Consider the following 24,816-nt stretch of genomic DNA (forward strand, 5'->3'; position numbering starts at 1 on the left):
AAGAATTTTACACTGCCTCTTAAAGGTGTCAAGAATTAAAAGTTTCACTCATAACCACCCCAGATTAATGCTATATACGCACAATCTCCTTACTGCACAATACATTTCCACAGTTTCACATCACACCACACTTAACATGAAAGAAGATTTGGTCTTTCCTTGGAGAAATATATTAATTTCATTGTCAAAATTTCTATATTGTATGATATGGATTGTTTTTGCAGTGAAGAGAATTTAATAAATGTCCATTATGTATTAGTGGAGCTTCTTCAGGGTAATGTAATGTATGAGATGACCAAATAATTTTTCTTTGTATATGGACATAATACAATTATATTGAAGTTGAATTGTTCCATTTTTTCAATAAAATAATCATATTTAATCTTATTATACAGTTGGACAAAAAGATGAAATTCTCTAATACACCATTTTCAAGATGCACTGGGGAAAACAAATTGTTGGTTTAACTTGATTCAGTTGTGGACATTAGTTCCACGCATTGAAAAGGAGCTTCTTTTATATGAAATTAAAATGTAGGCTCTACTTAAAAACGTTATGTAGCAAAAACCTAAATGTATTGAGTTAACCTAACTTAAATTTGATTTGTTCAAATAACTTAATTGAACCTTGCAGCTTGTTGCTAGCTAGCAACAAACACATTAGCATATTATATACACTGATGAGTCAAAACATTATGCGTAATGTGCGGTTGGTCCTCCACGTGGCACCATAACAGTGCAGACCCGCCAAGGCATGGACTGTACAAGACCCCTGAAGGTGTCCTGTGGTATCTGGCACCAAGACATTAGCAGCAGATCCTAGTCCTGTAAGTTGCGAGGTGGAGCCGCCGTGGATTGAACTTGTTGCTCCAGCACATCCTACAGATTCTCAATCGGATTGAGATCTGGGGAATTTGGAGGCCAGGGCAACACCTTGAACTCTTCATCATGTTCCTCAAACCATTCCCGAACAATGTGTACAGTGTGCATTATCCTGCTTTAAGAGGCCACTGCCATCAGGGAATACGATTGCCATGAAGGGTTGTACCTGGTCTGCAAAAATGTTTAGGTAGGTGGCATGTCAAATTGAAGTCCACATGAATGGACTTCGATTTTGGACAAATTTGGACTTCAAAAGAGTTTCCCAGCCAAACATTGCCCAGAACATCACACACCCTCCACCAGCTTGTTGTCTTCCCACAGTGCCTCGTGGTGTCACCACTAACCTAGGTAAATGGCGCACACGTAGGCTACACGGCCGTCCACGTGATGTAAAAAAAGGGGACTCATTGGACCAGGTGACCTTCTTCCACTGCTTCAAGGTCCAGTTCTGATGCTCGCATGCCCATTGTAGGTGCTTTCGATGGTGGACAGGGGTCATCATGTGCACTCTGACAGATCAGTGGCTACGCAGCCCCATACGTAGCAGGGTGCAATGCACTGTGTGTTGTAACACATTCCTCCCATAACCATCATTAACATTTTTCTGTGACTTGTGCCACAGTACAGTACAGTCGTTTCAGTACAGGACGCAATGCACAAGCCTTGCCATTTTAGAGATGCTCTGACCCAGTCGTTTGGCCATAACAATTTGGCCCTTGTCAAAGTTGCTCAGGTCTTTACTCCTGCCCATTTCTCCTGTATTCAACACATTGACTACCATCTAATCTACCCAGACCTTGACATGTGGCCTTGTTAGAAGATGATCTACGTTATTTGCTTCACTTGTGAGTGGTCACAATGTTTTGGCTTATTGGTGTATATGTTTTGTTCTGTATAACAAGTATGGTGCTGCTGAGAGTTAACAGCAATACACACTAATTTATCAGAAGTAATGTACCCAACCTCGACCTAACCATTAGCAGGGTTGGGAGGGTTACTTCTGTATTCCACTACAGATTACAGAATACATGCTGTAAAATGTAATTTGTAACGTATTCCGTTAGATTACTCAAGGTCAGTAACGTATTCTAAATACTTTGGATTACTTCTTCAGCACTGGTAGATTTTTTTCACTTGTTTTGACAATAAAAACTCTGCCAATACAGTAAGACAAAATACACATGTTAAAAATACATTCTCTGAAAAACCTAAATATCTTATGCAGTGTTGTTTCTAAAACAAGATATATCAAACTGATCTTGTTTTAAGGATTTTTTTTTATATTTTTACAGGAAAACAATAAAAAAATTAAATTACAAAAATTCAATACAATTTTTGCCCTAATATCAAAGGTCTTACTAGAAAAAAAGAAATTATGATCCAACGTGAATTTTCTTGATAAAAAAATATGATTGTGCCTAGTAACATGTGCATGTAAAATGGCTAGAAATAGCATTTTAGCTTAGCGTAAAGCTGACAATTTACACAATGTTTATTTCTATTTCTTCTGCTCCAATTTTACTTCAAACTTACTTCTCTGTCTGCTCGTATGAATGTAACACATCATAAGAAAGTGTTTCACCGCTGTTAAAATGAACTTTGGATCGCATCATTTATATGTATAAATGTTTCCATCTGAAAGGACTAAATATTAAATGAAACAAATGACAATAAAATGCAAAGGAATCTCTTCAGTAATCAAAATAATTTTTGAATGTAACTATTCTAATTACCAATTATTTAAATTGTAACTGTAGTGGAATAGTTACTAAAATAGTATATTGTGTATTTTAAATACATAATCCTGTTATGTGTATTCCGTTACTCCCCAACACTGACAGTTAGCTCCACTCTTCTCAACAATGGTAACCTCCAAAACAATTCCACATGACAGAAACTCTTCAAAATACCAACAGAACATTTAAACACTAATAAGTCTCATACTTGTTTAATTTTGTGTAGAAATACATTAAAATAACACTTAATTTTAAAATGTACTCTCCCAATCCAGTCCAGTGCAAAGCATGTTGGAAACTGGAAATCCCCTGCCCGGTTTTAACAATACATTAATGCAACAAATATTATTCACACAATTGGATTGTGAACAATGAAATTAGGTTGAGACCAAATGCTGAAGAATTGTGTTGCAATAGCTCTTTTTCAATAAGTTTTATAAATTTAAAAAAAAGTCAATAAATTGCATTGAGTGAAAATCCATTAGAAGTATCACTTTTTGATGACTGTATTGAAATCACCTTTACGCAATATAATTATGTTCTCATCTCAAACATGAATGTATTACGTTGATTTCAAGTGTACTGGTTCAGTATTTTCTGTAGAGCTGCTTACCTTTTTTTCAGTGTGTTAGCAATTCTCATAACAAAAGTAATTTTATTGATGGCTCAGGCAAGGGTATTTTCAGTTAATCCTGAGAGAGGGAGTACTTAAACAGCATTTTAGGGAATTAAATGGCTAGTACAGAGCCAGGGCAACCAGCTTGGCTGTCTCACTCATTCTCCCATACAAGCATACATTTACACCATTTACCATGATCTTTCTAATGGATTTGCAGATGATGATGTTAGACATTGTATATTTCATCTTGCGTTCCTGTCTGCGGATAGTGTTGAGACCACGTACCAAGCCCATAGATGGTGAGTTGGTACTAATAACAGGCTCCGGAGGGGCACTGGGTCGTCTGTTTGCCCTGGAGTTCACTAAATATGGTGCGGAGGTTGTGCTGTGGGACATCAATGGAGAAACTAATGAGGAGACAGCCAAGCTGGTGAAGGAACAAGGGGGCAAGGCACATGCGTATACGGTGGATGTGACGAACCGAGAAATGGTGTACAGCACAGCTGACCAGGTGCGGAAGGATGTGGGAAGAGATGTGACCTACCTAGTGAACAATGCCGGGGTGGTGGCAGGCGAGAGGATCCTGGACTGCCCCGATACCATGGTGGAGAGAACCCTAAAAGTCAACTGCCATGCCCTATTCTGGGTAAGATTGTAAGTGTGGGATGAAAGGATGGATGGTCATATGGGAACCATAGGTGTAAAATATAACTCTATAGTGTAAGAGGCTTTGCTCAGAGACAAGACAACTTAAGATGACGAGATAAATGGCTTGACGGTGAATCTTATTAAAACATGTCAAGGTCAAATAAAATACAAATAAAAAATATATAATTCGCATAAAGAAAATTTAATTAAAAAAAATAATTGTGACATTTTTTATGAGAATTAAGACTTGGTCGTTCTCATTACAATATATATATATATATATATATATATATATATATATATATATATATATAGTGTGTGTGTGTGTATTACTGTAAATTTTTTAATTTACTGTAAAATTCAAATTAGCATAAATTAAAGGTAAAACAACAAATAATACCAAGATGTATAAATATGTTTACAATTTTTATAATACATTAGTATTTAATTATATTAAAGAGAAAGATATTTTCTGCAATACAGTAATGAGAATCTAATAATAATAATAGAGAATAATGAGAATTACAAACACAAAGTAAATCATCCCGATGCGTTACGGTAATGGGAATTTGGGAAGATATGCGTTTAATCTTATGGTCCTAAATGGCCTTGCATTGTGCCATTATTTTTATGACAATTAAGAGGTGGCCATTCTCATTACTAAATTAATACTTTTTTGTGCATTACAGTAAAAAAAAAAAAAAAAAAAAAATTATGTTAACAAAATATTAACTGTCATACAATTTGTTTTTAAAATTTTAACAAGCATAAATGAAAGGTAGAACAACAAATACTATCTATATGAATACTTTAAAAAAATAATTACATCATTATTTTTTTCCATTACAGTAAAGATTATTATTATTATTATTATTATTATTTTGTGTGTGTGTTACAGTAATGAGAATCTAATAATAATCATTAATTAGAATTACATACTCAAAAATAAACCATCGGGATGCATTATGGTAATGAAAATTTGGGGAGATATGTGTTTTATTATTGAAATCTTATGGTCCTAAATGGTCATGCATTGTGCCATAATTTGTATGACAATCTTATGTATCTTCTTAGTGAATTAATCATTTTCGGTGTATTACAGTAAACTTACTGTTAAAAAATTATACAACTGTTCTACAACACATTTATTAATTTTAATCAGCATACATTAAAGATAGTAAAACAAATACTACCAAAATGTATGAATACTTTAAAAAAAAATAATAAAAAAAATAAATAAAAACAAATAAAATAAAATACATCATTATATATATATTTTTTGCATTAAAGAAAATTTTTTGTTTGTTTGTTTGTTTTTTGCATTTCAGTAACAAAAGAATCTAATAATAATCATTATTGAAAATAATAGTCCGAATGCATTACGGTAATGAATCTTAATAGTCCTTAAGATAGGCTACATTTTCTTTAAAGGGATAGTTCACCAAATTCTCTCATCATTTACTCACCCTCATGCCATCCCAGATGTGTATGACTTTCTTTCTTCTGCAGAACACAAACAAAGATTTTTAGAAGAATATTTCATCTCCGTAGGTCCTTTCAATGCAAGTGAATTGTGGCAAGATGTTTGAAACTCCAAAAATCACATAAAGGCAGCATAAAAGTAATCCATACGACTTCAGTGGTTTAATAAGTGTTCTGAAACTATGCAATCGTTTTGGATGAGAAACAGATAAATATTTAAATCCTGTTTTACTATAAATCTTACAAGATTTACAGTAAAAAAAAAAAATAATATTAAATATTTATCTGTTTCTCATCCACACTTATCATATCACTTCTAAATACATAGATTTGACTACTGGAGTCATATGGATTAGTTTTATGCTGCCATTATGTGATTCTTTGGAGCTTGAAAGTTCTGGCCACCATTCACTTGCATTTTATGGACCTACAGAGCTGAGATATTCTTCTAAAAATCTTTGTGTACTGCAGAAGAAAATAAGTCATACACATCTGGGATGGCATGAAGGTGAGTAAATGATGAGAGAATTTTAATTTTTGGGTAAATTACCACTTTAAGCAAAACATAATTTCTTGAATTTGTCCAGAAACATGAAATATAATCTGGGCATATTCTTGACAGTTTTTGAGATTCACCCTTAAAATAAAAAAATAAAAAACTTTCTCAGAAGACTTTACAGAATCAGACTCATTCAGCCTGAGAATAATGTGACTGAAGTACTTTATATGCCACATGAACATATTGTACTACTTCATGCACATTCACGTTTGTCAAATGATATTAGACCGGATTAAGAAGTAAACAAGGCTGCTTTGCTCAGCACCTCGGTTGTTCTGAGAAAGAAACTGTTGAGAGCTTGAGATGCATAGAACGCATGATGTGGACTTTTACACAGCTTTCCCTGATATTTATCCCTTTAGCCTTATTTGCAACCCTTCTCTGAGGTAAACATTATTTCCCAACATAAGTCTCACTCTGATCCTCTTAATGCAAAGAACTGTGACCATGCACAAAGTGGAGCAATCTTGTAACAGCCTACAATAATGTTTGCCATTATTTAGGTACTTGCATTTACATTTATTCATTTGGCAGACACTTTACAGTGCATTCAAGATATACATTTTATCAGTACGTGTGTTCTCTAGAAATGATAATGCATGACTTGTAAAGAAAGACCCATGCTTTACCAGTTGAGCTTCTGGAACTGCATTGTACTGTATGATAACATATTCGTGAACCATAATACAGTATTTACATGGTACTACAAGGTACTTAAAAAAATACCATGATATATGTCCAAAAAATATAGCTATTCCATCATACCATAATATTTGGTATGGTGCATTTAGTTAGTGCCTTAAAGAAAATGCTAGTAAATTGGGTCACTTTGGATCTTGTTCTTTAAAGGTGATGTGTGTCATTTCTGTGCCACCAAATGGAATTGCAAAACAATTTCAGACAGGATTCCAAATTGATAGTCCTGCCCCAAACTTGCATCAATTGTTGAGCCAATGTTGCTGTGTTCGGCAGGTCAGGATGCTCAAACTAACAGAGCAATGTTTTGATAGCGTCACAGAGCCACACTGTTACACTTTTCGGGGGGAATTAACCAACGAATGGCTTAAATATAGTTATTTCTGTATATTAAGTTGGGATAGGAGAAAGCATCTTAAGAAAAAATCACACACTTTATTTTTAAATAATAGTTATAACTATACTTAAAGCAAACCACTTGTTTTTGTAGACTGTTAAGGCATTCCTGCCCCAGATGAAGGCCAATAACCACGGTCATATCATAACAATAGCCAGTGTCCTTGGACTCTTCAGCACAGCCTGTGTAGAGGTAAGATGGACAGAACAAGTATATATGAAACTCTACATACTGTACATTAGAAATGGAATGAGATACAGAGAGTTGAAGAGAGCCTTTTTCAAAACAATCAAAATTTTCCAGTTTTAAAAATTTAGGTTTATTCCTTGTTTTCATATGATAAAGGAAAATTCCAGATTCAATACAAGTTAAGCTCAATCAACAGCATTTTTGGCATAATGTTGATAACCACCAAACAACTATTGTCGACTCGTCCCTCCTTTTCTTGAAAAAAAAAGAAAAAGAAAAAATAAGCAGCAGCAAAAATCTAGGTTACAGTGAATCACTTACAATGGGTGTGAATGGGAATTTTTTGGAGGGTTTAAAGGCAGAAATGTGAAGTGTATCATTTTATAAAAGCACTAACATTAATTCTTCTGTTAAAACCCTGCATACTATGTGAGCTGTAAAGATGTTAGGTCATCATGACAACAAAATTGTAAAACTGGATATACATTAGTTGATGTCTGTGTTTGTGAGCGTGTTAGGACTACTGTGCCAGCAAGTTTGCTGCAGTGGGCTTCCACGAGTCTCTGGCCCATGAACTGCTGACAGAAGAGGATGTTGATGGAGTGAAGACCACTCTAGTTTGTCCTTATGTCGTAGACACTGGCATGTTTGAAGGCTGCAGGATTAGGTATTTTTTTCTGTTATACATAAACTACATACATTTAACCTTTACCTTACCTTTTCTCAATGTGGAAAAAAATGCAGAGCAAGTTATAACATTTTGTATTAAGATTATTAATTGTAAAGCAAATCACTGCTGTATTACTACTTCACTGTATTGCCTTGTCTCCCCCTATAGGGAGGAGGTTGAACTGGTACTGCCTCCACTAGAGCCCCTCTACTGTGTACAGCAGGCAATGAATGCCATTCTCATAGACCAGCCACTAGTATGCATCCCCAGACTTACCTATCTGCCCTTCCTGGCCAGAGCGTAAGTACAGACAAATATCAACAAGCATGACTTTAAGTCTCAATGATTTTGTATTTTAATCAAATTACTTTTAGTTCATATGTAACATTGAGAATAGAAGGTCAAGTTGAGTGCACTGCATTGCGTACTTTGTTCTATACTACACTTTTGGAAAATGTAGTACGTAATCCGGGTATTCTATTCAGTATTTTAGTATGCTACAGTATTCCGAACATTGCTACTCTAATTACTGCACATTTAGGCAAATGTATGCCGCCATCCTGGTATTTCTTGCATACAGACATTTTGCATACTGTACACAGTATCACATACTGTACACAGTATCACATACTGCATGCTGCATTCTATATGGTAGTGTGCTTTTCCAAACATAGCTTGTGGTTCGAGGTGTTTAGAAGGTTACAGGTATGATGCTCCAGATGTCAACAAAGAGCAAAACAAATCATTATGACACAAAGGATCATTTCTTTTTTAGTTCAAATCTGCAAATAGATACAATCTGATTATCTAAAGAATAACATCCTGTCTTTGCAGACTGTTTCCATGGGAATCCAACGTGGTTACATATCGCTTCATGGGTTCAGATAAGTGCATGTATCCATTCATCGAGACCATGAGTAAGAAAAGAGCAGCCAATGGCGCCATAAAAGCTGCTTAAACATTACAATTAAGGGGTAGTTCACAAACCATCTACATTAACACAACCCTGGACGGAGAGGCTGTACAGATTTGGACTTATCTGGACTGCCACAGCTCAATTAATATGTGAACTACTCTGTTTAATATTATGCAGTTTGTATTATGGACATATTGGGAAATAACTGCTTGAGATGAAATGAGTATAAAAATAACTTTTACTCCTGTTCCAGTCCAACTGTGATCTGTTTTTCAGGCAGCTTAATTACCCATGTGTGAGCCTTTCATCAACCACTGAAATGGTTCATGGGCTGAAATGCAGATTTTAAGAGGTTGGATTAGAACTGGAAAGAGCAAATCAACAGGCATATTATCTGTTTCAATAATCCAAACATTTGTCATGACTCATGTATCCAATTAATGTCTGCACATTGAATTACTAATAAAGAACTTTATAACTAGTCAAGAATCCAACTGAAACTTATGGGAAAATGATTTATAAATTTTGGAAGTAGCTTCCCATTGCATTTAAATGCATAGTTGTTGTACTAGTTCACATGCCCACATTTGAACGCATAAGCTAAAGTTTTACGTTCTTTTCAAATACACACTCTGCCACATATACATTATATACACTCACCTCGCACTTTATTAGGAAGACCTATACACCTACTTATTCATGCGATTATCTAATCAGCCAATCGTGTGGCAGCAGTGCAATGCCAAAAATCATGTGATCTCAGTGATTTTGACAGTGGCATGATTGTTGGTGCCAGATGGGCTGGTTCGAGTATTTCTGTAACTACTGATTTCCTGGGATTTTCACGCAGTGCAGTCTCTAGAGTTTACTCTGAATGGTGCCAAAACCAAAAAACTTCCAGTGAGTGACCGTTCTGCTTTTGGAAACACCTTGTTGATGAGAGAGGTCAACGGAGAAGGGCCAGATTGGTTCAAGCAGACAGAAAGGCTACGGTAACTCAGCTAACCACTCTGTACAACTGTAGTGAGCAGAATAGCCTCCCAGAATGCACAATACGTTGAACCTTGAGGTGGCTGGGCTACAACAGCAGAAGACCTCTTCGGGCACTTTATTAGGGCATAGTGTTCCTAATAAAGTGCTTTGTGTTTATTGAAGTGGTTACAAGGCTATGAAATGCTAAACCTTTCAAATTTAAATTAATAAATAAGATAAAAATTTTAATTAAAAATCCCATGAACCATTTTATTTCTACTAAGTGTCTACAAAGTATGTGCCATTATTAAAAATTAATTAATTTTAATTCACAATGACAATGTATATTCCCTTTCAAATAAAAAGAAAACTAAAATGCAATTGATGATTTGACATTCTATTTTCACTGCAATCTTAAGGCAAGATAAATGTGAAAAAGAAATTAAAAATAATAATAATAATAAATATTTATTAATCAAATAAATAACACTAATAAAATTAAATAATTATAATACTAGTGACAGAATTCAAATTAAAATGTAAAGTTCATTTTGTAATTGTATTTTTATTTTATCTTTTATTTTTCAATTTTTCAAGTCAGCATGTACATTTTATGTTATTGAGTGGGTGGTGCTCAGAGGATATTAGGGTTGTTATTGATTTATCAGTCATCATTGTCAATTGTTAACCATTATTAATTAAATCATCCAATAACAGTAATTAAACTAAAGAAATGTGAAATGTTTCTTTAACGATGTGATGTTAGTTTTGTAGTCAGATCTAGGGGTGCTAGACATTAGAATATTTTTTTTAAAGATCTTAAAGATTAAAAAAAATAAAAATAAAAATAAAACAAAATCTCCTAATGAAATCTGCATGCACACCAATTCACTGATAACTAATCAAAAATCTGTCAATGCTAGAAAACAGTGTTTACATCAGATCTGGAGTCTTTTAATTCTAGATTGTCATGATCATGGCAACAGCAAAGCGGCTCTGATGTACCATTTCACTCACCAGAACCAAAGCCTAAAACCTAAACTTCTTTTCCTGCCTTGCAAGCACTGGTATTTCCTCCAGGAAATGCAAATCTAGTATAATTTACAACCCCACAAACACACTCACACAGACAACGTGTTTTTTGTGCAAGAGGCACATCATTTTTACTGGTATTTCATGAGGAAAAGAAGATGCAACTGGCAGAGAGTGGGTGTAGTCAACACAGAGAGGAGGAGGAGCATCAATTTAACTGTCAAGTCTGAAGATTATCGTGATTGAAACATACATTCATTCCCTCACTCTGTCTCTCACACATAGATGACACAAAATATTACCACACGCTCTACACTGAAGTCACAAAAACATTTTCCCAAGCCTACATGAAAATGTCAATGAATTTTGATCTTTTTTTTTTGTCGTTGTTGTGTTTCATGTGTTATGGTCACCAGTGTAACTCAAAAAGCACTGAAGAAAAACCACCACAGCAGAGACGTGTTTGAAAGCTTCATCATATCCTTCAATGGGGTTTTAAACTGCACTTCACAACAGCGCTAACACAACAACCCAACTCACTGGGTTCCTATAATACAACATTAAAAAAAAAGAGAGAGACAAAATAAAAAATAAAAAATAAATCATGGCAATGAAAACATGACTTCCTGCACATGGAACAACAAAGAAAAAGTCTCTCTACTCAATTCATCACGAGTATCATTTTACGACTCAACAAAAACAAAACCACCACTTTACTGGATATGATGGGGCAACTTTTTCAAAGCCTTAGCGTATTAAATAAATCGATTACTGCATGTGTACAATTAAACAACATCAAGGAGTGAGTAAAATCTCTCAACCTTGTTTAAATGTGAGTTTAGAATATATCCAAGGCCTTTGTGAGCAGCTAATTAGAACTCTGCTTGTGACTTTTCTCTAGTGTTTTGTAGATAAAAAGATCAATCAAATAGTAAATTCTACGCTGTGCTGTCCAGAGTCTTTCCGATGGTGCTTGAGTTAGCCGGTTTTAGTAATGCGTCGCCGTCTTGGTCTTGTTTGCTGCACCTATTGTGAGGTAAATAGATGACATAAAAGAATAATTGTACAATTGTAGACATTTCAGCATAGTTTCAATGTTGCAACTTTATCGTATGTTGTAAGAAAAGTGGTTATGGCCCTCTCCCTTCAACATACCCTGACAATGGTCCATTAGCTGTGCGCTCATTAGACTGTTGGTCAAGTTCTGACAGGAGCTTTAGGATGTTCAGAGCAGCCTGACCAGAAATATAAAGGCATTTTAGTAAACAAAAATACAAAGTACCATGGTTATTCTTTTAAGTATCTTGTAAATAGGTAATATCTTTTTATCAAGGCCTATATTCTCAGTATCAAGGCTTGTAGTTGTTTTTTGTTAATATGAACTGCATTAAACTCGGACTTCTGAAATGTAATGTTGAATCACACAATTTGCATCGGTCCAACTTCATGGTCTTTTTAGCTGTACACTTTGATCTCTCTTAAAAATCGCAATTAATAGCGTAATTTTTCGTAATTAATCTTGATTAATTGCAGATTTTAAAAGTGCTGAAATGTAACTCTAAATATTCTTCTTTTCCTGTCAAAATGCATTTCTTAGGAATGAAAACAAAACAATATGTAATACATTTTCCAAACAAAGCCTCCAACAGTAAAAAGATAGAAATGCACTAAAATAGCACCAATTCAAGTAACATTAAACGTTTCCAAACTCTAAATGGGAATTTGACAAACTGAAAGAATTAGTCTCCACATAGGTTGCACATTCATTGCAATGGGCATTAAATCTCTTAAACTCTCATTCTGCACAATATTAATCAGCCGGCAGACTGTGGCTATCCACTTTGTTACAACAATCGTGAAGCCACGTTTGTGATTCACATCAGGGCGTCAGCGCTAGCATCAAGCGCCACTTTGATTTGATAAACTTTATTGATCCCCGTAAGGAGAAATTCACATGTTTGAGCAGCACATCCTAAGTGATTAAAAATATAAAAACAACAAAACCAACAGACCTAAACACTATACCATAAAAGCATTGCACAACAGTCAAGCCAATCATGTGCGATATTAATTATACCTTCTTGTGGCAGATGGAAGAAAATACTTTCTATAACGCTCTTTTGAGCTGTGTGATTGAAGGGGTGAGAGTTATTGTTTATTATAGAAGACAACTTCTTGACCATCCTTTTCTGTCCTAATTCATCTATGAAGGACAGAGGACACCCCAGGACAGAACCAGACTTCCTGATCAATTTATTAAGTCTCCAAAATACCTCCACCCCAACATACCACAGCATACAAAATGACAGATGCCATCACAGTATCATAAATAGTCTTTAGCAATACCTGACACACACCAAAGGATCTCAATAGTCTCAGGAGGTGGATATGACTTTGACCCTTCTTGTACAAATAGTCTGTGTTACCAAACCAGTCCACTTTATTATTTAGGTAGACACCCAGGTATTTGTATGATTTCACAATCTCAATGTCCACCCTCTGGATGTTTACTGGCAATATTTTCCACTATGTCTTCCTTCGGAAATCAACTACGATTTCTTTAGTCTTGCATTAAGCTGGAGGCAGTTCAGCTGGCACCAGTCCACAAAGTTCTTGATCAGACCCCTATATTCACCCTCACTATCTTCAGTGATACACCCAACAACTGCTGTCATCAGAAAATTTCTGAAGATGACAGCTACCGGCGTTGTACTGAAAATCAGATTTATAGAGGGTAAACTGAAAAGGGGCTAGAACCTTTCCTTGTGGGACTCCTGTACAACACTTCACCACATCAGACCTGAAGCCTAACATACTGGGGTCTGTTGTGAGGTAGTTAGTTATCCAGGTAGCCAAGCTAAAGTTCAATACATCTTTTTCCATCTTAGTTCTGAGCAGTGAAGGCTGGATGGTGTTGAATGCACTGGAGAAATAAAAACACATGATTCTCACAGTACTTCCAGAACTCCACATGAAAAGCGCTTGCAGACAAAAACATCTCATTCTGTGTTTTGGTGATAGTTAGGACTTGCCGTACTTCTGTGGTATTTAAAATGTGCCTTCAAGGCCCATCTGGGCTTGTTATGTACAACAATTAGCGTTAAGAGCTCCTTTCCCCATAATTTTATCACGGACACTTAATTTTGACAGCTCTACTCTTAACAGATTAAGAGGAAGACAGTGGTTTATGCATTATTGTGCTCTCATGCCCATTAATTTAGCTTTCATTCATTGTTAATTGTAAGCAATTATATTTTTTTAATGGATAGCTTTGGTCAAACAAATTGTTCATTGATGGGTACCGATTAATCGGTTAACCATCTACATCCCTATCTCATACCATGGCTGCGTCCGAAACCAGGAAAATGCTGCCTCCGGAGGCTGTATACGGAGGTAGGAAGGGATCAAGGCATGTCCGAATCCAACGTTCATGTCACATCCTGTCTACTGAGATACCTTCATCTGATCGATTTTTGAAGGCAGCATAGATGTATCCTTCGCAGTCTATGAAATCCCACAATCCGGTGCGTGCTTATCCACAGTGGTTGAGCTGAAGAAAAAAAATGGCAGCCGAAGAGGCAGTTGATGGCCAATGTGTTTATAAATGTATGTTTTTATTCACTTTTTCCAACTTTTGATTCCATTTCTAGCAAGTTAGTAGTATTGTAGTTATTAAATATACACTTGGTTATCGTCAAAACTCTCCTGATTTTGTTCTAGATTATTAGACCATTCAGTCCAACTGAACCACAATGAAGCAGACGCGTTACCTTTAGTGGACACAAAATGGTGATAATCAGATGCTGGTATCCTAGCAACGATGTGGCATTATGCTGCCTCAGTATCCTGTCCGAAACCAGTTTCTGGAGGTACCTTCGTACACGAACGCTGTCTGTTCAGTCATTGACTGAAAGGGCAGCGAGGCAACAAGACAGCTACCTTTGGTTTCAGACGCAGCCCATTACTGTACCATGGTACCACCTCTATAATTTCTCTTAAACAAAAACAAATGGACACAGGTTTGAGGAAGGCTCACCATGTCGTGGCAGGACTCCACATCTTTGCCGATGCCATGGCTGATGAGAGGAGGCTGAGAGGAACAGTTTATCAGAGACACAAACTCATTCTTGTTGTTTTTAGGAAAGTCTTTGTATTCAACCTGTAATAAAAAAAAGACACACACACACTGGTTGAGCTACTGTGATCCTGCTCTTTAACTTTATAAGGAGGAAGAATGCATGAAAGTTGGCACATTCCATGAAAACGGTAAACTTGTTTGCTTTTGTGACCCAGGACTTTTTAAAGCATAAAGAAGCACAAATCCCTTTGTTGTTGTTGTGAGATTTATTATATGTTAGATACACTTATGGTAGGCTATTAGACATGTTAAATCATCTAGCATAAAATGTACCTAGTATGAAAAGAAGCTAGTTTTCAACACATCAATGTGTCTGTATGCTTGCCTTAAAATGGTAAATTTGACCTGTCCCACCTCAGATCTATTGACCTTCTCCACTGTATAAATTAAAATTATTCATACAACATTCATTCATAAATTTATCCATACAACAGTCATAATTTTGACAAACTTTTGAATAATAAATATTGCTAGATAATTACAAAACCCCAAAAAAAATCATGGTTTTGAAAATGTTTTTCATAGACATGCCCCAAATTTTGGTAACTGGGTTGCAAATAAATAAATCACGGGTCAATCGCAAGACAACCACTGGTCGATCTCGTTAACAGGTCAAAAGGGAAAGGGAGTGGACAGAGAAACTACACAAATAATGAGAATCTTAAAGATTATTTTTTATTTCCTTATTTTGGCTTCCCCGTGCATGGATTTCCGATATGTAGGATGCCAGGGGAAGACTCATTCATATGTATGAGGAAAGCTCTACATAATTGCATGGCGTTAAGTAGGGCTAGGGTCAGAGTTGGGTTATAGATTCTCCCCCCGTACTCTACAATTGAATAACAACAAAACAATTGTGCAAACAACATCAAAAGCCAACAGACACCAAAAGCAGATCTATAATATAAAACGTGTATATAATTGAAGCCAATAGATCCGCCACTAGACTCTGCAACATCTGCACGACGGATGGTGCGCTACAAATAATGCTCAGTGAAAAATTAAATTAAGATTGTGATATTTTAATTTGTAACTATATCAGATGATAATAACAATAAAAAATGTAAAAATAATAAAAAAAATGTTTTGTTGCATGTTATATTTAGTACCTGTAAACCCTGTACAGCAGCCAGGTAGCTGAGCTGCTCGGACGGTCTGGTAAGGGGTCCGTTGGGTCTGTGTGCCAGGCTGTTGTTGGTCTTCAGTATACCCTCTGCAGTTGGGGATGTACCAGCGTAAAGCAGCTCATTGGCAATCATTGCTGTGACTGTGGCCTTGGCCGGGTTTGGGGCAGCTGGACGACTGAAGTCTTTGGCATGAGGTCCCTGGTTGGCACCCACCGCCTGTGCCACCTCAGGCACCATGGGTAAAATGCCAGCAGGGAGCTGTTGATGGCTGAAGAAGGGGAGTCGGAAGTCTTCCTCCTTATTGACTGCATAGAGATGGAAAATTAAAACATGAATGGAAAAACGAAAATCTTCATGTGAAGTTCAATAGGCTATATGACAGATGTTAAAAAACACCTACCAAGACCAGCCTTCTCTGCAGAGCCTGGCTCAAAAAAGGTTACTTTTCGTCCATCTCCAGGTTTTTTAGCAGGTGGCTTTACAAAGACAAAAGTACTTTATTTACAAACAGTGGGGGTATACATAGGTATACTTTTTTTATAATTCACTTTTGTCTGAACGCATTAACAAATGTTGTCACGTGTTTCAGACTACCTCTGAACTCGGTATCATTGATCATCTCACAAAATGTTTTGGACCCCGTTTACACCTGTGTTTAGCACAGTTCATTGTTCATTACAATGCAAAGTAAACAGTCACCAAAATGCATTAGCAAATGTTCACCTTTTCGTCAGTTTTTAAAGCCGGTTTGGGTGGTTGTGGCTGAGGCACTTTGAAGCCCAGAAGCTCCAGCATCTTCTCGGCTGCATTTCGCTTGGCCACTTTTTTACTAGGGCCCATTCCCTCAGCACTTTGCCCTGTAACAGACACCTAAGAAAGGGAGACGGAGAGAAGACGTGAAAGAGAAGTGTGTGACGGGGACAAATTACCTTTCCAGCAGCATTACAAATGATCATTTTGACCAACAAAAAAAAAATCAATTTAGTAAAGTCCAGAAGAAAATTATGACAAGAAGAACATGCCCTTATCACCAAATATTCTCTAAGACATTACGAAAAAGCTTTGCCGGCATTCTTCTCTGATAGAGTACCTGCATGACAAACTCTCTGCGTCGGGGCAGTCCTCTCTCTGTCACTAAGGTGTACTCAGGCTCTTTTTCTTTCTTCGCCTGCTGGATCTGAGCGAGTCTGCTGATGGGGTTCATGCCCTGCCCATACTCTGGACTGGTCTGCAGCTGCAAAGCATTGGAAAGGACAATACACATAAAAAGGGTTGCACTGATATAGAAATTCTGGCTGATTCCAATAGCTGGTAATTATTTTTTTGTATGGCCAATAACTGAAATAAATGTCCGTCCTTATAAATCTATACAGCTTTAAATTAAAATATTTCCATTAAAACTTCAAACTACAATTTCACTTGCTTCTAGTGAGTTCTGGCATAATAGCATCATGCTGTACAGTAAATATGGAGAAGTATTCATTACTTTCGTAACATGGTATAAAAAGTACAGAGGTCCTTAGAGGACAGGGTGGGAAACAGTTTTGCGTTCCCTCGCATTAAGTTTGCGTTCCCTTAATATTTTGCATTCCCTCGCAATACGTTTTGTTCCCCCGGAATACGTTTGCGTTCCCTCGGAATAAGTTTTGAGTGGCCTTGCAATAGTGTGCCTTCCCTCGCAATAGTTTGCCTTCCCTAGGAATACGTTTTGCGTTCCCTCACAAAAAGCTCTGCGTTCCCTCGCAATAAGCTCTGCGTTCCCTCGCAATAAGTTTTGCATGGCTTTGCAATAGTTTGCCTTCCCTCGCAATAGTTTGCGTTCCCTAGGAATAAGTTCTGCATGGCCTCAAAATAAGCTTTGCGTTCCCTCGCAATAAGCTCTGCGTTCCCACGCAATAAGTTTTGCATGGCTTTGCAATAATTTGCCTTCCCTCGCAATAGTTTGCGTTCTCTAGGAATAAGTTTTGCATGGCCTCACAATAAGCTTGGTGTTCCCTCGCAATAAGCTCTGCATTCCCACGCAATAAGCATTGCGTTCCCTCGGAATAAGTTTTGCATTCCCTCGCAATAAGCTTTGCGTTCCCTCGCAATAAGCTTTGCATGGCTTTGCAATAGCTTGCCTTCCCTTGCAATAAGCTTTGCGTTCCCTCGCAACAGTTTGGATTGGCTTGGAAAAGTTTATGTTCCCTCGCAATAAGCTTTGCTTTCCCTCGCAATATTTTGCATTCCCTTGGAATACGTTTGCGTTCCCTCGGAATACGTTTGCGTTCCCTCGGAATACGTTTCGAGTGGCCTTGCAATAGTTTGCCTTCCCTAGGAATAAGCTCTGCGTTCCCTCGCAATAAATTTACCTTGGTTTTACTACAGCAACTATATTTTAGCCATGTTATTTATAGTGAAACCATAGTGATAATACAGGAAAACGAAATCTTTGGTAATAAAAATCATAATTTTGTGGTTATGGTATTATGGATGGATAAAATCTAAATGAAAATGTATGCAGGAAGAGCAGGGTATCATAAAGTAATCCTACAATCTAATTCATCTTCTACCTTAATGATGGACTTGCTTTTCTTTTTAATGCGTAATGGCATTTTGTCAGCAACAGGTAGTTGTGGTAGTTTCCGAAGCTCCTCCAGCACAGCGATGGCAGCTAGCTTCTTGGCGATCTTCTTGCTTTTGCCCTCACCCTCCCCTGAAAACTCACCGACTGATACTCTCACCACAAACCTCTTCATGTGAGGAGGTCCTGCTTCTTTTTGCACCTGAGGGATGAGGATGGAGTTATGAGATGGGAAAAAATTGTGCTTCTAGATAGAACTGCTGGCCCAAAATATATTTCTAATATCTTGAGATGTTCTATATGCATGATCATTTGATTTACTGTATAGGTCAGTTTTCAAAGTAAAAAGTGCATGAAAGCTCTTCAGAAGAACCTGAACTTATTGAAATATTAAAAATTTTCAGTCTACCAATTGGATGGGATCACAACGATATACCTCGAAATTCACAGGCATGTTGCGCTTCAGTGCAATCTCGAAAACTTGGCTGATCTCTGATTTGTTGAGGTTTTCTTCTACCGACTCTTCTTTCATCTTCAGAGAAAGACAATGATAATTACGACATATTGTATTTTTAGTAAATTCACATCACTGATAGTTACTACATAACAACCCCATAAGATCAGTTTCATTTTTAAGGCACTGAATCAGCACACTCATTGTGTAACAAATATGACATCTTACCTCAGCTAGTTGCTGCAGTATTGGCTCTTTCTGTAGATATTTGATAGCTTTAGCAGCAGCGTCGTGTTTGGCTGCCTGTTGCGTGCAGCCCTTGCCATGGAACTGTTGTCCACCGATAGACAGCTCCATATGATACAGTACAGGCCCCGCCGGGGGAAATGGGTAGTAATAACTGATCAGAAGGATCAAGACATCATTATGCATTGGCAATTTAAATGGCAAACTGAAGTAAACTTTATACTACAATATGTTAATTCTTGCCTTGTACAGATAGTTTATAGACGTTTGCTGCAAAATCATCATTACAGACAGGTAAATGTTAGCATTTTTAGAATTGTCATCTGTCTGTTCTGGCTGATATTAGAAGCAGGTAAAATCAGCCATTTATTTACCAATTTACACCATAACTTTCTGTGCCAGGTTTCAAAAGCACAACTAACAAAACTTATCCATACTAACTTGTCCATATTTTCTCCTGTACATTAAAATGTTTTGATGCTTGGAGATGTAAAATTCTAGCTCTAGTAGTGTGAACTAGGTAAAACAGCATAGATTTATAATACTGTAAATCATATCAGTACTTACTGGCTACCCATATCTGCCAAAATCTTGAAAATTATGCATGCTTAAAGGAATATTTTGGGTTCAATATAAGTTAAGCTAAATCGACAGCATTTGGGGCATAATATTGATTACCACAAAAATTAATTTTGACAAAAATCTGGGTTACAATCACTTACAATGGAAGTGAATGGGGCCAATCCGTAAACATTAAAATACTCACCGTTTCAAAGGTATGGACACAAGACGTAAACAATATGCGTGTTAACTTTTCTGTGTAGTTATAGCCAATTTTTCTAACTTTGTTGTAATGAAGATGTAATGTCAACAAACCCTAAAACAACAATTTAAACAACTTCAAAGCTCAAATAATACACAAGTTTTAACAGAAGAATTCATGCAAGTGCGTTTATAAAATTAGAAGCTTTACATTTACGCCTTTAAACCCTATAAAAAATGGCCCCATTCACTTCCACTGTAAGTGCCTCGCTGTAACCTCAGTTTTTGCATTTTTTAAAGAAAAGGACAGATGAGTCGAAATAATTTGTGGTAATCAACTTTATGCCACAAATGCTGTCGATTGAGCTTAACTTGTATTGAACCCGGAATATTCCTTTAATAGATAAAGAAGGAATATACAGAAATATGGAGTTCATACTGCTGCATAGAGCGTGCATAAGGGCCTGGCGCTCTGATGTTGTAGTTGAACGCTGGTCTCATCCCCTGGTAGGCATCTATAGGTTTATAGATAGGCTTCTTGCCCAGCTTCATACAAAGTGCATTAAGCTCCACAGTGTGGGTTACGCCATCTGCATGAGAGAGAGAGAAGCACGTCAAACAGCAGCTTGCTCCGCTAAAATTGATGAGGCTCAATCTACACAGAAACAAAATGCACTACACAGCATAACAGACAAATAAATGCACCCAAATATGTATAAATATAAATAAGGTTGAGATAAGTTAAAAGCATACTTGCATTTGGCATCTTAAAGGAATAGTTCACCCAAAAATGAAAATTCCATCATCTATGCAACTCAAGCATTGTGTCAGTGACAGACTGAAATTTAAGTCATTATTAACTGAAAGTCTATACAGCAACCAAATCATTTTTTGGTCATTTTTTTTGGAGCTTGAAAGATCATATTCACTTTTATTGTATGGAAAAAGGGTAGTCCAAACATTCTGCTAAATATTTCCTTTTCTATTTGACAGAAGAAAAAAAAAAATAACTTCACAGGTTTTGAACAACATGAGGGTGAGTAGAGGATGACAGAACTTTTTTCAGAACTATTCCATTAAAGCAGACAAGGAAAAATATGCAATTGGACATACACTCTGAGCCCTTGTAGATCCCACCTGGGTTCTTGCCAAGGTGGCGGGGGCTTCTGTGACTGGGTTTTGGCAGAATCGTTTGGGCGAGAGCACATGATGCTGCCGTGTGTTGGGCTTTTTTAATACTGGTCCCCTCTGCATCCCAGTGCTGCTCCCCCAGAGTTAACCGCACTGAGAAAATCTGTGACCGGGAGAGACCATCAGAAACCGGGAAGAGTTTGTGTATATACTTCTGAGTTAATAACTGATTGTTACCTTGGAGTGGGCTGGTCCTTGTTCACTGAGTAGCTTGTATTCAGGTTGGATCTTATTGTAACGGGCTAACTCATTCACCAAACACATTGGGGTCTTCTCTTTAGGGTTTGCCATGTTAGATACTTGAACACAACATTAAAAGATTACATCAATAAGGAAACATTTAAAAACTCTATAGTTAAGGCCCAAATGGAATCTGTAGACTTTTTTGTATTTTCTCTGCTGATTTTGCAGTTTTTACCCACCTGTAGGGTTGCAGAAGGGCGTGGCAGAAGCAGAAGGTAGGGCGGAGCTTCGTAGCGGGTGACTCGCACTCTCTGAGGGTAAGGAAGCAGTGGCACAGGGAATACTGAACCCTGGTTGGGGCGGGGCCAGCTGTATAGGGGCAGCATTTGGTGCAGTGTTGCCAGGCGCCTGGAAGTGAAGCTGCGACATTCTGATTGGCTAAGAGGAAGATAGCTTGATTGAATGACCAGGTATAGGCTTTGCAGCCAGGTGGGGAAAGATCTTTACTAAGAAGAGTTGTGTGTGTGAAAGGGAGAAAGAGAGACGGTGTGGGTATGTAGAATGAAGAACGACTGCAAAGCTCCTTCTGCAGAGAGAAAAAAGAAAAGTAAAAAGAGAAAGGTGATTTGTTATTATAGGTATGAGTACGCCTAGTTACTCAACCAACAAAACAAACTAGATTTGCATTTCCAGAATGGAATATCAGTGTTTGCAGGACAGCAATAAAAGTTTTAGGTAAGCTTCAGCACATAAAGGCAGCTATAGAAAATGAAAGTATTACTTGATGAACATGATATTTCAACAAACAAAATGTGTCTACAAATGGAGTGGTTTAAAACTAGTGATAGATCGATATATCAGCCAGGCCGATTAATCGGCCGATGATTGGCCATTTCGCGATTATCAGCGTCGGCCGATACCGGTGTTGTCTTGGCCAATTAAAAATTGTTAACTTTCTCATGTGTCAGTTTCAAAATCTTTTAAAATCTATTTGTCAATGGATAGTCAACACTTTCTGTTTTGAAGGCTCTTTCTTTTCACGTTTATGCAAAGTTGAGGAAATATTCCATAAGTGTTTGTTTCACTTTAGATATTTTGTACATTTGATTAGCTGTCATTAAATTGTATAATGTTTATCTGCATTTATATCGGCCATCCTGCTCTCTAGCTATCGGTATGTTCATCAGCCATTGAAAAACCCATATCGGTCGACTATTACTTAAAGGGTTAGTTCACCCAAAAATGAAAATTCTCTCATCATTTACTCACACTCATGCCATCTAATCTGTGTATGACTTTCTTCTGCTGAACACAAATGAAGATTTTTAGAAGAATATCTCAGCTCTGTAGGTCCATACAATGCAAGTGAATGATGACCAGACAAAAAGCACATAAAGTCAGCATAAACATAATCCATCAGACTCCAGTGGTTTAATCAATGTCTTCTGAAGCGATCCAGTTGGTTTTGGGTGAGAACAGACCAAAATGTACCTCCTTTTTCACTGTTCATCTTGACAGCAGTTTCCTTGGCGATCATGATTTCAAGCTCAATTACACTTCCTATAGCTACATCTAGATCTCTGCGCATGCGTCAAGCACTAGGAAGTGTAATCAACCTTGAAATCATGATTGTGCCTAGAGACTACAATGGCAAGATGTACAGTAAAAAATTAGTTATATTTTGGTCTGTTCTCATCTAAAACCAACTGGATCATTTCAGAAGACATCAATTAAACCACTGGAGTTTTATGGATTACTTTTTTTGCTGACTTTATCTCCATTTTGGAGCTTCAAAAGCCGAATCACCATTCACTTGCCCCCCAGAGGACCTACAGAGCTGAAATACTCTTCAATAATCTTTGTTTGTGTCCTGCAGAAGAAAGTCATACACATCTGGGATGTTATGAAGGTGAGTAAATGATGAGAATTTTCATTTTTGGGTGATCCCCAAATGGGGATCTATCCCTTTAAAACCCTATTTCAACCATTTTAAAGTTTGTCTATTAATTTTTCTGAAACAAAGAAAGCAAGGAATTATATGATATTTTAATATACATAAAGATTTAATTTTTTTTATTTATGAGCATACTATTTATGCATTTTGTTTATGTGAATAAGATGGTTTTTAATGTGAAATCTCAAAATTCTAAAAAAAAAAAGATTGTTAAATAGATTTTATAAGACCAATAAAAAAAATATATAAAAATAACAAAATAATACAATAAAGTAATACAATCCAAAAAAAGAAGACCAAATCACAATTAAGCATATTCTGATATTCCAAAGATGTAAACGAATGGGAGATTTTTAAACGTTTATATTTTTAAAGTATAAAGTTTACACAAAAAAAAAAAAAAAAAAAAGAAAGAAAAAAGAAAAAAAAGATAGCACACCTAATACTTAAATTATATACAAAACGTTGTTTAAATGGAGTCTGGAGCTTATTGATCTGAAGATAATTAAAAGAAAAATATGTAGGCTAATATGAATTTCAATACGTAAATATCAAGTATGGAAGTCCTTACTTAAATTTTTTTTTTTTCAAAAACATTTCAGTACAACAAGCTGTAATAGTAATAGACTGTCTATTCCTGGAAACCTAATCAATAGCACAAGAACAAAGACATCGGCCGTGCAAAAGTTGTGGGCAAACCCTTAAAACATGCATGATATAGCATTAATAGGCAATCCCAATTAAAGTACACTAATTATAACACTCACTACGCAAACATTCGCACACGCCACCATCAAGGTAAAATGGTTTGAAAGCTGATCATAATTAGGTTATAAAATAACCCTAGGCCTATTACTCTTTAGTATACATGGTTTAATATGGGTAATTTATGATTGTGAACGTATCTGATTTAAACACACACACACAAGCCGGTGATATAAACAGAAAAATAAATATCAGCTGTCAAAAAAAAAAAAAAAAAAAAAAAAAAACACAAGACTCCTACCCTTGCAAAGAATCTGAGCCAGCTATACAAGCATGCATGCATGCACTACATACATAAAACAAGCCCTTAAAATGTAATGTTATACAAGCATGTTTGGTGGGAAAGGCCGTTATGACAGCGTGTGTGATAAGATACATTGAGATCAATATGAATGGCTCGCGCTAACACACTAGCAGCTCGCGCATCTCCGCCTGAACAAACCTCACCTCGGTGCGTTTCGCTCCGGTTGTGATTTACTCCATGAGGTACGATGTTAAAACGTAGTGTGTGCTCGCCTTTTGTCCAATTTAAGGGGGGCTCTGGACTGGTTTAGTATGAAAACACAGGGGAGAGGTAGAGTGTGTATGTGGACAGGGCAAACACTAAAGAGAATAGCCCGATATTTTCCGCCCCTG

The 24,816-nt window shown here is 36.7% G+C and overlaps 2 protein-coding genes across 6 annotated transcripts; one reads left to right on the top strand and one right to left on the bottom strand.

The window, feature by feature from the left end:
- The first annotated feature begins 3,392 nt into the window (after window positions 1-3,392).
- rdh20 (retinol dehydrogenase 20) lies at window positions 3,393-9,207 on the top strand. Of its 2 annotated transcripts, XM_051706999.1 has the most exons (5): window positions 3,393-3,882; window positions 7,112-7,210; window positions 7,726-7,874; window positions 8,046-8,177; window positions 8,712-9,207. In XM_051706999.1, exons 1-5 carry the CDS (start codon window positions 3,430-3,432, stop codon window positions 8,833-8,835), a joined length of 957 nt encoding a protein of 318 aa, XP_051562959.1. In that variant the 5' UTR covers window positions 3,393-3,429; the 3' UTR covers window positions 8,836-9,207. The 2 variants fall into 2 exon arrangements, with proteins under 2 accessions (XP_051562959.1, XP_051562958.1); XM_051706998.1 differs by having other exon boundaries at window positions 7,726-8,177.
- Window positions 9,208-10,900: 1,693 nt separating this feature from the next.
- On the bottom strand, window positions 10,901-24,797 carry stau1 (staufen double-stranded RNA binding protein 1). Of its 4 annotated transcripts, XR_007898207.1 has the most exons (16): window positions 24,628-24,797; window positions 21,701-22,047; window positions 21,456-21,577; window positions 21,201-21,381; window positions 20,527-20,677; window positions 19,308-19,479; window positions 19,062-19,157; window positions 18,615-18,827; window positions 17,153-17,296; window positions 16,786-16,932; window positions 16,463-16,538; window positions 16,045-16,367; window positions 14,834-14,956; window positions 14,138-14,347; window positions 11,953-12,032; window positions 11,755-11,823 (listed from the first exon to the last, which is right to left on the bottom strand). XR_007898207.1 is itself a non-coding variant. In XM_051707264.1 (15 exons), the coding sequence occupies exons 2-15, from the start codon at window positions 21,888-21,890 to the stop codon at window positions 11,736-11,738; spliced, it is 2,106 nt and encodes a 701-aa protein (XP_051563224.1). In that variant the 5' UTR covers window positions 21,891-21,899; window positions 24,628-24,797; the 3' UTR covers window positions 10,901-11,735. The 4 variants fall into 4 exon arrangements, 3 of the variants coding, with proteins under 3 accessions (XP_051563224.1, XP_051563225.1, XP_051563223.1); XM_051707264.1 differs by lacking the exon at window positions 14,138-14,347 and having other exon boundaries at window positions 10,901-11,823; window positions 21,701-21,899; XM_051707265.1 differs by lacking the exon at window positions 14,138-14,347 and having other exon boundaries at window positions 10,901-11,823; window positions 21,225-21,381.
- Between the last annotated feature and the right edge of the window lie 19 nt (window positions 24,798-24,816).

Source organism: Myxocyprinus asiaticus, chromosome 9 (genome assembly GCF_019703515.2).
Source record: "Myxocyprinus asiaticus isolate MX2 ecotype Aquarium Trade chromosome 9, UBuf_Myxa_2, whole genome shotgun sequence".
NCBI classification, from domain to species: Eukaryota; Metazoa; Chordata; class Actinopteri; order Cypriniformes; family Catostomidae; genus Myxocyprinus; species Myxocyprinus asiaticus.